Source organism: Onthophagus taurus, chromosome 7 (genome assembly GCF_036711975.1).
Source record: "Onthophagus taurus isolate NC chromosome 7, IU_Otau_3.0, whole genome shotgun sequence".
Classification (NCBI taxonomy): Eukaryota; Metazoa; Arthropoda; class Insecta; order Coleoptera; family Scarabaeidae; genus Onthophagus; species Onthophagus taurus.
Genome location: NC_091972.1, coordinates 9,413,802 through 9,426,340, shown reverse-complemented (window position 1 = coordinate 9,426,340; position 12,539 = coordinate 9,413,802). Strand labels below are relative to the sequence as shown.

The 12,539-nt window shown below is 32.0% G+C and overlaps 1 protein-coding gene and 1 long non-coding RNA gene across 6 annotated transcripts in view; one reads left to right on the top strand and one right to left on the bottom strand.

The window, feature by feature from the left end:
• LOC111424491 (Na channel protein 60E) overlaps positions 1 to 12,539 on the top strand; it is a 61,796-nt gene that overhangs the window by 34,960 nt on the left and 14,297 nt on the right. For 4 of the 5 annotated variants that reach the window (XM_023058042.2, XM_071197748.1, XM_023058041.2 and 1 more), the window contains exons 3-12: positions 3,549 to 3,769; positions 5,074 to 5,257; positions 5,311 to 5,533; positions 5,589 to 5,723; positions 5,792 to 6,206; positions 11,266 to 11,586; positions 11,654 to 11,868; positions 11,919 to 12,089; positions 12,145 to 12,338; positions 12,392 to 12,497. In XM_023058042.2, coding sequence (XP_022913810.1) covers positions 3,549 to 3,769; positions 5,074 to 5,257; positions 5,311 to 5,533; positions 5,589 to 5,723; positions 5,792 to 6,206; positions 11,266 to 11,586; positions 11,654 to 11,868; positions 11,919 to 12,089; positions 12,145 to 12,338; positions 12,392 to 12,497 — 2,185 coding nt within the window. Of the gene's footprint in view, positions 1 to 3,548; positions 3,770 to 5,073; positions 5,258 to 5,310; positions 5,534 to 5,588; positions 5,724 to 5,791; positions 6,207 to 11,265; positions 11,587 to 11,632; positions 11,869 to 11,918; positions 12,090 to 12,144; positions 12,339 to 12,391; positions 12,498 to 12,539 lie in introns of those variants that run through there. The other variant, XM_023058043.2, reaches the window with a different exon arrangement.
• Positions 7,669 to 8,661, bottom strand: LOC139430579 (uncharacterized). The gene is made up of 3 exons (XR_011640983.1): positions 8,442 to 8,661; positions 8,240 to 8,369; positions 7,669 to 7,688 (listed from the first exon to the last, which is right to left on the bottom strand). It is a non-coding gene; the product is annotated as an uncharacterized lncRNA (long non-coding RNA).

Below are 12,539 nucleotides of genomic sequence, written 5' to 3'. Positions count from 1 at the left end.
ATTCTTCTCGTTATATTATCTATATTTCCTATATTTTTATTTATTTTGGTCTATATTTCCATCTCGTATGTTGTTTGTGGTTCTATTATCTAAAATTTTCATGGAGGAGTTTTCTTTTGATTTGCATTCTATGAAATTGTTCTGTTTCTTGAATGATATCTCTAGATATTCTTAATACTTTTTTGTATTTTTACAAGTGTAGCTTTTTTAAGTAACTCTTATCTTTAGTATTATACAATGATTGTTCACAAAAATTCTTTCATAGAAGTTGGCCATTCTTCTTCCATTACTATATGTTTTATAAAGTTTATTTCCTTCTTCTACATATTCTCGCTATTTGCCCTAAGATCGTTATGGTTTCAGTTATATTCTCTATTCTTAGATTATATCTTAATTTATTTTTGTTTCTTATCGTATCTTTCATTTTGTTGGTTATTTTGTTTAGTTCATGTTTGTTTGCCTTCGCTCAGTACTTCAGAAATACTTGTTATAAAATGCGTTTTTCGGCCATTATGGTTATAACTTCTGGTACATTTCTGAAGTGATACTCTACATTGCCACATTATTACGATATTTGAATAAAAATGAAATTAATAAGAAAGCTGATAAGATATGTCAACTTATTTTGATTCAACATACAAAATGAACTTTTTTGATGCTGAAAGAGGATACTTTAATTAATAATTGGCGATATTTCCACAAGGATCCTTAAAGAAATTAATTTTATAACGAATTTTGAAAATTATCGATGAAAATTGCAAAATCGAAAATTTTATCGAAACTTCAAATATTGTTTCCTCAAAAACTAAAAGTTATTTTTCAAAACGGGTTGGTTCATTGGAAAGAAGACACTTTTATTACCACTTTGGGAAATTTTCATGCTCATATTCCAAGAACTGGGTTTTATACAAATTTTTAAAACTTAATCTGCGAAAATTGCAAAATTCGAAAAAATTGTCGATCATTTCAATAATTTATTTCTCAAGAACTGAAAGTGATTTTTCAAAACGGCTTTTTGCATTAAAAAGAGGATACTTTAATTAATAATTGGTGATATTTACACAAGGATCCTTCAAGAAATTAATTTTATAACGAATTTTGAAAATTATAGATGAAAATTGCAAAATCGAAAATTTTATCGAAACTTCAAATATTGTTTTCTCAAAAACTAAAGGTTATTTTTCAAAACGTGTTGGTTCATTGGAAAGAATACACTTTTATTAACACTTTGAGAAATTTTCATACTCATATTCCAAGAAATGGATTTTATACGAATTTTTAAAACTTAATCGGCGAAAATTACAAAATTCGAAAAAATTGTCGATCATTTCAAAAATTTATTTCTCATAAACTGAAAGTGATTTTTCAAAACGGCTTGTTGCATTAAAAAGAGGATACTTTAATTAATAATTGGTGATATTTCCACAAGGATCCTTCAAGAAATTAATTTTATAGCAAATTTTGAAAGTTATCGATGAAAATTGCAACATCGTAAATTTTATCGAAACTTCAAATATTTTTTTCTCAAAAACTAAAGGTTATTTTTCAATACGTGTTGGTTCATTGGAAAGAAGACACTTTTATTAACATTTTGGGAAATTTTCATACTCATATTCCAAGAACTGGGTTTTATACAAATTTTTAAAACTTAATGTGCGAAAATTGCAAAATTCGAAAAAATTGTCGATCATTTCAAAAATGTATTTCTCAAGAACTGAAGGTGATTTTTCAAAACGGTTTGTTGCATTAAAAAGAGGATACTTTAATTAAGAATCGAAAGTGATAACAGCGACAGTTCTGTTAGTAATGAATAGGATGATGAATTATAACCGAAGAGAAGAAAACTAGACGAAACTGCAACAAGAGATTTTATATATCGTATTGGGATTGTTACAATGAGGTTGCTAATGATAAACCTGATATAAATAATGTTATATTCAATGAAAAAAGTCCTATTGGGGTTGAACTTGATTATTATCTGCAGTGTCCGACACCTAAAAGAGATACTAATTCCTATGAATGGTGGAGTACTAAGTAATAGGTGTTTAATATCCGGCCAAAGCCTGATATTTGGTAACTATCCAGTATCCTGCCTATCCGGCCATTTTTTAAAATCCGGCCTGATACCGGATAATTGCCGGATATCCGTTCCTCCACTAATAATGACGAGCAAGATTTTGACTGCTATGTAATTTACACAGGTTTTGACTGCTAGCTAAAGTCAGTAAATTTATAAAAGTATACTCTGTGAATAATAAGGAAGTTGAAATAGGGGCTAGATTTAATCAACGAAATTTTGTAATCATAACCAAAATTGTTTGGATTATTATAAATTATAATTATGGCAGATAAATTATATACTAACATTAATAATGTTAAGCATAATTTAATGAGCAAGCGTCGATTTAACGTTAAAAATAAATAAATAAGATAGAAAATAGAGTAAAACGTATTTATAGGAAAAAGTTTCTTTTAAATAAGCCATTCTTCCGGTTATTATTATTCTCTAAGATTGGAGTACAACCCACGAATAAACAAATTCCTCGTTAAAAAGTTTTTGGTCCCTCAAACCTCTTTTTCTTGCTACGTGTATCCTTACTTCCACTCAGGATTTTAACCCAACGTAAGGTTTCCTAGATCTCATTTCGATACGTTTATCAAGTTAATAATTTAGATCAAGATAAAAGTAGATAAAAATAAAATTTGTCCATAATTTTGGTAATCTTTTATAATAAATCTAACTCTTTAATGCGGTCTATAACCGTATACAAGAACACAATAACTTTAAGACCAAGACTCTCTCTAAAATGTTCTATAATAATAAATTAGTTAATAAATTTATAGAATCTCTCTAGTATTCGCTATATCTTGGAAGTTTCCTCCTTGGAGATTTGGAACCCCTTTGAGTCTTAGAGGTCATAATTTCTAGAGAGCAGTAGGAAGGGCGATACACCGGATTATTAGTGCGTTTCTGGTATGACACAGTACTCGTATTACCTAAGCACGACCCCTTATTGGCGGTCGATATCAATTACTGCCTTGGTAATTTGACAGATGTGACGGTGATCCCTATTGGGCTATCGCTCAACCGAATTTCCTATAACGACAGGAAGTCCTCCAGCCCGGTAACACAGTTTCAGCAATGCGATCTAATTACGATGGGATATCGAGAGGGGAGATCGATTCGCAAGTTTCTTTTAATTTCCTATTTTAGGAGTTTTTTGCTTAAACATAAGTGACTTTTAATCGTTTTTGTTAGAACCCAACTTTTTGAACATTTGTATTATCAAAGTTTTCAATTTTATCACTAATCTCTTCCTTTAACATTCCAACAGAACTCATCCCCTAAGTATTAACCTACATTTTCACAAAGCAAATCCCTCAAAAGTCCCTACCAGACATTAACCGAAGGAATTAAGATAACTAAATCACCAAGACTTTCCGTCGTTGAGATAGAATCGCGTTTGATGTCGAGGATCCTTTGTGTTACGATCTTGATTACTATTAATATCGTGCATCTTTTAATGATATTTTTCTTTTAATTTCAGATATATTTTTTTAGCCATATACACGGCTGAAATGATCATCAAAGGAATAGCCAAAGGGTTCATCCTAAACAAGTACACATACTTAAGAAATCCTTGGAATTGGTTAGATTTTGTTGTAATAACGAGTGGTTACGCAACGATTGGTATGGAAGTGGGTAATTTAGCCGGATTGAGGACGTTTCGTGTGTTGCGCGCTCTGAAAACGATATCCATACTGCCTGGTACGTTTCCAACAAACCATATTTTTATATTATATTCACCAATCTTTATCTAACACAGCGAAAGGGCACAAATGCTATACGCGTCCGCGATATTTTCCAAAGGGCAACAAGGTATTGGATTGCCGAGAGCGTATATCGCACACCACGGGGCCCTCTATTTACATAAAGTCAATAATTCTGTCCACACAATTTGTGTTCTTGTGAGCTGACCCCAATAGCCAACGCTAAAAATATATTATATTCTTAAACCGCCATAAAACCATTTCAATAAAATTAGAATTAAATGGTAAATTTTTTTTTGTTTGTCCATTTAAAAAGAACAGACGGTTTATTTTAAAGGGCAATTGGCATTCAAAGTGTCGCCCCCGAAACGTTGAAATAAACAGGAAATGGAGACTATGTTTGAAGGGACCCGAGGTTCCTTTCGCTCGGCTTGCTCTGGTGCTACAATTTGAATTTAAATTAGATTTTCTCTGACATCGTTTTGCGCTCTGTGTGAATTTATGTAAAGCTGTCATGTAATGTTAAAAAAAACTTTATTACAGTCAAATCTTGTATAAAAATGATTAATATTAATCATTTAAATTGTCCTATTTAACAATATCTAGTTTGAATGTTCGTCTTTAGCACGACGGCAACACGACGTTTAGAATTTAGATCAAAAGCGTTCCATCTTGTTTACATTTACTAACGAGGTACAAACATAAAGCGGGATCTTTCAAAGAGTATTAAAGGGTTCTTGGGAGTATAAGTTTATGAAAGGTATGGTTCAATTCTTTTTTCTTTCTTCTTGATTGTAGTTGGGTAAAATGTTTTTTATATAAAAAATCTTTTTATGTATCAATATGATTTTATTTGTAATATCTTTTGTTCAAACATTGTGATGATTAGAAGACTATATTTTTATTATTTACCTTAAGTAACTAATAAACTAGATTATTTGTTTATTTTTTGTTTGTTCTGCCAACATATTTGATTGATTCTCTTTCTACGGTGAAACGAACCGGTACTTGACGTTAGAGAAATCCTTCTTTAATAAATTTTCAATAACGCGACCTCGCTCAACTCCTTATCCAACCAGGACATATTGACATCTTTGGCTCACGGCAAGAATCCGAGATTGTACCGTCACCATCTCGTATTTCACCTTTCCCCCAAAGGAAATACACCTTCCTTAACACCGTCCCTGACGGATCATATTTTTCCACAGATAAGAGAAAATGTGAAATGGATCTCAGAAGATGATAGCCGCATATCAATCTTGTTTTTCCAAAAATACTTTCTTAGATTTCACATTTTTTTAGGTTTAAAAACGATCATCAACGCTTTGTTACACTCTTTCAAGCAATTAGCCGAAGTAATGACATTGACAATCTTCTGTTTGATGGTGTTCGCCCTGTTTGCCCTTCAAGTCTACAAAGGAGAACTCAGGAATAAATGTGTGCTTAGGTTATATGATGATAACATCACCCATGAATCATGGCACAAGTAAGTTTATAATTTAATTTTAATTTTTTGGTATTATTTTCCGGTGCTTTTAGTTGGACAAGAAATCCAGAGAACTGGCTCGTGAAAAACGAAACAGACGAACCGTTATTATGCGGGAACGTTACTGGTTCAAGACATTGCCCATTAACTCATATTTGCTTATGTGTTGGGGAAAATCCCAATCATGGATACACCAGCTTTGATAATTTTTTGTGGTCTATGCTAACCACTTTTCAATTAATTACTTTAGATTATTGGGAAAACGTGTATAACATGGTAACAAAAACATGCAAAAATATATCCTACAAATTTTTGACTAATTTTATTTTAGGTTCTTTCATCTTGTGGCCCAATAAGTGTATCATTTTTCACAGTTGTCGTATTTTTTGGTTCATTTTACTTAATCAACTTAATGTTAGCCGTAGTCGCGCTTAGTTACGAAGAAGAAGCGGAAATTACACAAGAGGTATCTCCTTCATCTCATCATCTCACATTATAAGTTACATTATTTATATCACCTAATTTCTCTTGCAGGAAAGAAAAAAGGAATTAGTAGATCACCGCGAAGATTCAACGTTTAGTTTCGATCCAACGTGTATCCAAGTAAAAAAACTTTCAAAGCATAAATTAAAGAAAATCGACGCTCGTAAGGGCGTTTTACTTTCGTCGTATACAAGAAAGAAAACGCGTCGAAGAAAACGACAACGCAGCGGCATTCATCCAACTCCATCGGGAAATATGTCCAAACAAGAAGAAGGAAAAGATAGTAGTGCTAAGTCGTCGCCTAAAGCGAGAAGTCGAAGTGTTACACCGAGTCCTAGTCCTTCGCCGAAAAGCCGAGTCTCATCGAGGCCTCAAGCTCTTCCTTTGGCGGCAAATCCAGTACCGAAACATGTTCAACTCGCCGATCCAAAATGTCCGGATACTTTAAGACCATCAAATACATTGGGTAAGATCATTATTTTATTTTTTATTTATAATTATAAGTGGGGGCCTAATTCTAAAAATTGAAAAAAATTAAAAATAAACGATGAAGAGATGGTAGATGAATGAATGGGCAGAGAAGATGGAGAATTGAAACACGGACGTATACAAGGCAGATATGGAAAGAAAACAAGAAACGATAATGGAAGAAGATTGTTGGATTTCTGCACAATACAAAATCTCACTATGATTGTTAAGAAGAAGCTATGCCGAGCTTCTTTAGAAGCTTGCAGCCATGGCGCTACAATATGGTTGTCAATATTGTATCGAAAAGCGTCGATATGCAAGCTTCTGCTTAACTAGAATAAGAAAAACATCTTAGGATGTTATTACACAGGTCGCTTGTGGCCGAGGCGCTGTATTATGCCTTGTCCAATATTGTATTAATATGGCATGAATATAAATATCTGGGGTTAATCAAGCAAAATCATGCACTCCCCAACGGAAGCTTAGCCGTGGTATATCGATACGTATCGATGGTTCGGCTGTTCTTTTTGATACGCTGAGGTGCTAAATTATGACTTATCTTGTCTTTCATTATACTATGAATGGTAGTGCATTCACTTTTCAGTTCAAACTAAGCGGAGGTCGCTTCCGACCGAGACGCTACATTACAACGCCTAGCCCGCAGGCAATGTCGGCTAAATCTCTCTCGGCTAAATAAATATGTGTTCTAAACTTAAAGGCAGCCATAAATACACAAAAGAAAAGAAGGTACAAATGAAAAATCACCAAACAAAAAGAATACAAGATAGATCAAGGAATAAGGGTCATAATAGAAACAGAAAACACTTTTTGCAAGTCTATCGTCATCTATCACGATTTTCATCTTGACTGTTCGCAACATTTGCTGTGTCTTGGAGGTGTCTGGTCTTGTTTAAGCCGCGTATGTTATTATAAGTCTTCTTGCTGATTTGCAGATTCTTATGTTGCTTTCCACTTTAAAGTGTTTGCTCGTCCATATAATGTATTGTAATAATATTGGGTTCCACTCATAATTTTATTAATTAATTAATAAACAATAGTTTTGTTATAAGAAATAAATTTACAATAAAGAGGAAATAATGACATTCCGTACAAAAATCCTTGTAAATCGAGACCCTAGAGAGTTTATTAGTACTTCTTCAAATCGTTCAAATTAATATTATAATTAAAATATAAAGAACAACTCACGTATTGATATCAAAGTTGATATACCGAGGATAGTTAAAGCTGATCGTTGAAAAATTTCATAAAAGTTTGTTATAGTTCTCATTGATTTCGTCGTTATTTGTAAAGATGTTTTAATCAATGATAAATCCGTTCGTATTTCCGTCGTAGATTAAGAAATATTCTTGTATTTAGTTAAAAAAAGAGGCGACAAAAAAAACGAAACATAACCTCCAAATCTAAAGTATTCAATTTATGGGTGATTAGTGATTACAGCCAAAAAAACTTCTTGAAATACCTAAAAACATAAAGCTTATAATGAATTACATCAGATTCAAGTGATTTTAATCAGTTTAAAACCGAAATGTTGAAAATTAAAAATGTGAAGATTTTGAAAGAAACGGAATATAAATTTTGGAATTAAAGAAGAATTAATGTGAAAAATTGTGTCAAAGGGGAATGACATAATTCAGAGTATTCAGACATTGAAGGATTTCAATAAATATAGTTTATTTAAAAAGTAATTTTTGAAAATTTGGAAGAAAAACCAAATGTCAATAAGAGATGGCGCTCAGAAATACAAATTTTTACACTTTTTCTTGTGGTATCAAAGAGGGTGATGGACAAAAAAGAGAAGTTTTTGTCGATTTTTGCTGAAAGAAGGGTGAAAAATGAAGAACGAGGACGCTAAGATTCGCTTCCTGATCATCATTGAGTAAACATCTATTTGAAAACGCTCGTGAAATCCTACGAAGATAAATTTCTGAAGAAAAAACATAACCAAAGAAATTCACAATTGAGGGAGAAGAAAAGAAGATAAAATTAATTAAGAAGAGTACGATAACCAACCTGGGAAAGAAGACATCGGAATAGTTTTTCCGGAAAGCCACCAAGGGGGTACCAGCACATTCCACCAAGGGGGAAAAAGGAGCAGTTCAAACCAGGGAGGAATCAAGATTTCAATCAATTCCACCAACATCTGTAAAACCAAAGAAGTTAAGATTTTATTTTTATTTTCGATATACCATTTCTAAAAAAATAACTCACTTACCTCGTGTGTAATCCAGAGCGAATCAAAATCAATTATTTCAGATCACTTTGATTATTTCAATTATCAGAATCAATTTATTTAAGAAGTTTTAGAGCTGAAAGTTATAGATTAACTTAAATGTTTTTTTTTAAAACATGAGCAACTGTGTTTCGTTTACATGAGCCCTAGAAAACAAACCCTGAGATCGTTTACTTTCGTTATTTTTTTTTGTAGAGTCTCGTGTTAGACTTTTTTTTTCGTTTCAATAATTTTGATTGTAAAGTATTTTTTCTATTTTCTATTAAAGATTGTTATTTATTTATTGTATTTAATTAAAGTATTTTTATTCATTTTCGAAAGACGATATTATCACAGTATCTTAAGCGGCCTGACATTCTGTATGCTTTCCTTGTATGTTCTTGGACTTCACTATATAGATCCCCATAGCTTGATATCAGCTCCCACATATTTAATCTGCTTCATTTATTTAATGATGTTATGATCCTTCAGTTTGCATCTTACCAGTTCTTTGGATGTTACTGGCCATTTGGCTTGTAAGTAGTTAGGCGTTATGAGTAGTCTTAGCAAGTTGTCTTCAGAATCAACAATGACTTGTATAGCAAACAAGATGGACATAAGTATTATCCATTTTATTATTCTACGCAAATCTGTATAGTTTTATACAATTCTCCTAGGATTGTTTTTGTGAATGCTTTGAGCGTGCTAATAAGAACTGTTATTCCTCGATAATTATCAGGGATTATTTTTGGGCCCTTTTTGAATCTTGCGATCGTTATGCTGCTTTTCCATTCATGTGGTATTTTCTTCTCGGTTATGATACTTCCGAAGCGTTTTAATATCTCATTTTCTAAGGTTTCTCCTCCATATTTCAGCATTTCTTTGGTATCTCGGGCTTTTCCGATTTTTAAGCTGTTTTAGAATGTCTTTGGGGGTTTCCGAAATATGTCTACTTTACTATTAGTACCATATTGTCTACCTACTATACTTTTATGGTATAGACAAACATTAAAGTATATTCGGGGTCCACGGGTAAAATTAATTAGGAATCGCAGGTGTAGAATCATCTTATTTTTAGAGGTTTGAAAAAATAAATACTTACAAATAGTACGTAGTCAAAAAGAAATAAGAATAAAAGAATTTATTTTTTTGAATAGATACTTAAGTATTTGTATAAGTAAAATAAATAAACAATCAATGATCAGCTTGAGTAAAACGTAAGATTTCGGTTTAAATAAACATTAAATTACGTTGTTTTGAAAATGGGTTGATCTGGTTAAAACAAATTTAAATATAAATCGATGAAAGAACATATATCTAATTTGAAACAATAAATTCCCTTTATTATTTAATTTTCTTTGGTGAAAAAATTGGGCTAAAAATTTGTAAATAAATGTTTTTGGCTTTGTAATAAAATTTGTGAGGTAAGCGAGTTTTCAATAAATTGTTAAACGCTCGTAAACATTTTTTGCGACCTCTTTTTAACTGACGTAAACGTATCAATATTTTAGCTCCTATTCAACCAAGTTTTTATTAGATTAGTTACTTTTACGGGTTGTATTTTTCGAAACACTTTTTAATATTTTAATAGAAAAAAAAATTGAAATGTGTTTCGTTTAAATCTTAACAAAAACGTCAGACGGTCACCATTGAGACCCAACCACCGAAAACCTCGCTATCAGAAACATCAAAGGACAAGAACGAAACGGCAAACGATTCTAGATTTTCGGCTCTTTGCCAGAAATAAATCGACCATCAGTTGAATTTCAATCGGTCTTCCGCACGGACAATTCTCCATTTAAAGAACAAATTGTTGCACACCGTATCGACTTATTGTATTTCGAGATAATAGAAAATTGTATTGTTACAAGTACAGATTTCTAAAGGAGAAATAAATCATTATTCAATCGTATAAATTATCGGTCGTTAATTTTAATGTTCGATAGCTACGTTTAATTTCTATGTTTAAATTAGTTTATGTGCACTTCGAACGAGGTGTTTACAGCAATTTATCAGTTCCGGTGTGTTTACGGTAAATACTCATCTACATTTATGCTCAATTAAACGTCAGCGAAGTAAATAATAATCATTCTGGGACAATTTCCAATTATGAACTACAATTTCCCCAACTAATAATAATAAATTTTCATTATAATATTATAAAATTAGAAGTCAATTCTATTTTTTTAAGCAATTATAAACTCGTGTTTTTATTTGTATTTGAAATCATGTAATAAGAAAAAGTTTAGGCTAAACCCGAATGTTTCTGGTTCTAGGTATAGTGTTAATTCTACTTTTCGTACTTTCCTTTCAACTACTTCAATAAAAATATACAACAATCTATCGCTGAATAACAATTAAAACTAGAACTAACACTCTGAAGACGCACGGCTAACCCCGAAACTTTCTATTTCTAGGTCTAGTGTTAGTTCTAGTTTTACACTAGCACTGTTACTATGTAAAACTAACACTATACCTACAACTGGAATCATTCGGGTTTAGCCGTCTTTAAAGACATGCGGCTAAACCCGAATGATTCCAGTTGTAGGTATAGTGTTAGTTCTACTTTTACACTTACACTGTCACTAGAACTAACATTAAACCTAGAAACATTTGAGTTTAGCCGCACGTCTGTTAAGACGATTATTATTGACATGTTACATTTTATGTGGGACAAAGTAAATAGGTACACCCTGATTTTTATGGAAATATATTTTTGTATATTACATCTTAAGTGAAATTCCCTGTAGGTAATTACTATCATATAAAAAAAATAACATAACTATTATTTCCATTCGATTAATTTTTATTATAACTTTTATTTTAGCTCCAAATCGTTTGGGTCCATCAAGTAGACAAACGAGTAGTAACAGCGAAGGTAACAACCGTGAATCTTCATTGGACGATTCCGGTGTAGTCGACGATCACGAAGACGGCGATGTTACCTCTGAAGACGTAAACACAACAATCGCCACGCAAATGTCTACCACACAAATAGTGCGACGAGTTGAAGTGACACCAGTGACTTTATCTTTAAGTCCGAAAGACATTAAAGTGATTAAGTGTAACGGTATAGGTAGTTGTAAGAAGAAACAACACAACATGTACACAATTCGACCTGATTATTTATCGCACATCGTTGTAATTGGTAAGTTAAAGAAAATTGATTTTTTGTTTTAATGAAAAGTGAAAAGAGTTAATTTTGTTGTGATTAGATGACATCCCAGATAGAAATTGTAGTGGTTGTGAACAATGTTGTATCGATTACGCTGGATGGTTGCAATTTCAACAAGCCTTGTATGGTATTGTGAAAGATCCTTTGTTTGAATTAACAATTACGGTGTGCATTGTTTTAAATACTATGTTTCTGGCTATGGAACATCATGGTATGAGTGAATCTGTATTACGTGCTTTAGATATAGGCAATAAGGTAATAAGATAAAAAAATTAATTGGGGTACTAAATAGTTATTTTTTAAAGGTTTTTACTTCCATTTTTACATTCGAATGTTGTCTAAAACTCATGGCACTCAGTAAGGAATTTTTCGAGTGCGGCTGGAATATTTTCGATCTGATAATAGTCTCGGCGAGTTTGCTCGATCTGATTTTCGAGTTAGTGGACGGATTGTCTGTTTTAAGAGGCTTAAGACTGGTAGTTCTTTTAAATAATTTGCCCGTTTAAGGATTTAATCACGATATTGTTGTAGTTACGGGTTTTAAAATTGGCACAATCGTGGATTACGATGAAAGTGCTTTTAAGTATCATAATAAGTACAATAGGAGCTTTAGGAAATCTAACTTTTGTACTAGTCATTGTTATTTATATTTTCGCCGTTATTGGGATGCAATTATTTTCAAAGGACTATTCACCAGACAAATTTTATCCAGACGATGTACCAAGGTGCATGATTTTGTTTCAATATTTATTTTGTTACTATTTTTGATTCTTTTTAGATGGAACTTTACAGATTTTTTTCATTCGTTCATGATGATTTTTCGTATACTTTGTGGTGAATGGATTGAACCGTTATGGGATTGTATGAGAGCAGAAGCACACGAAGTATATCAAAAAATATTTATTATTATCAGAAAAAAATTATAA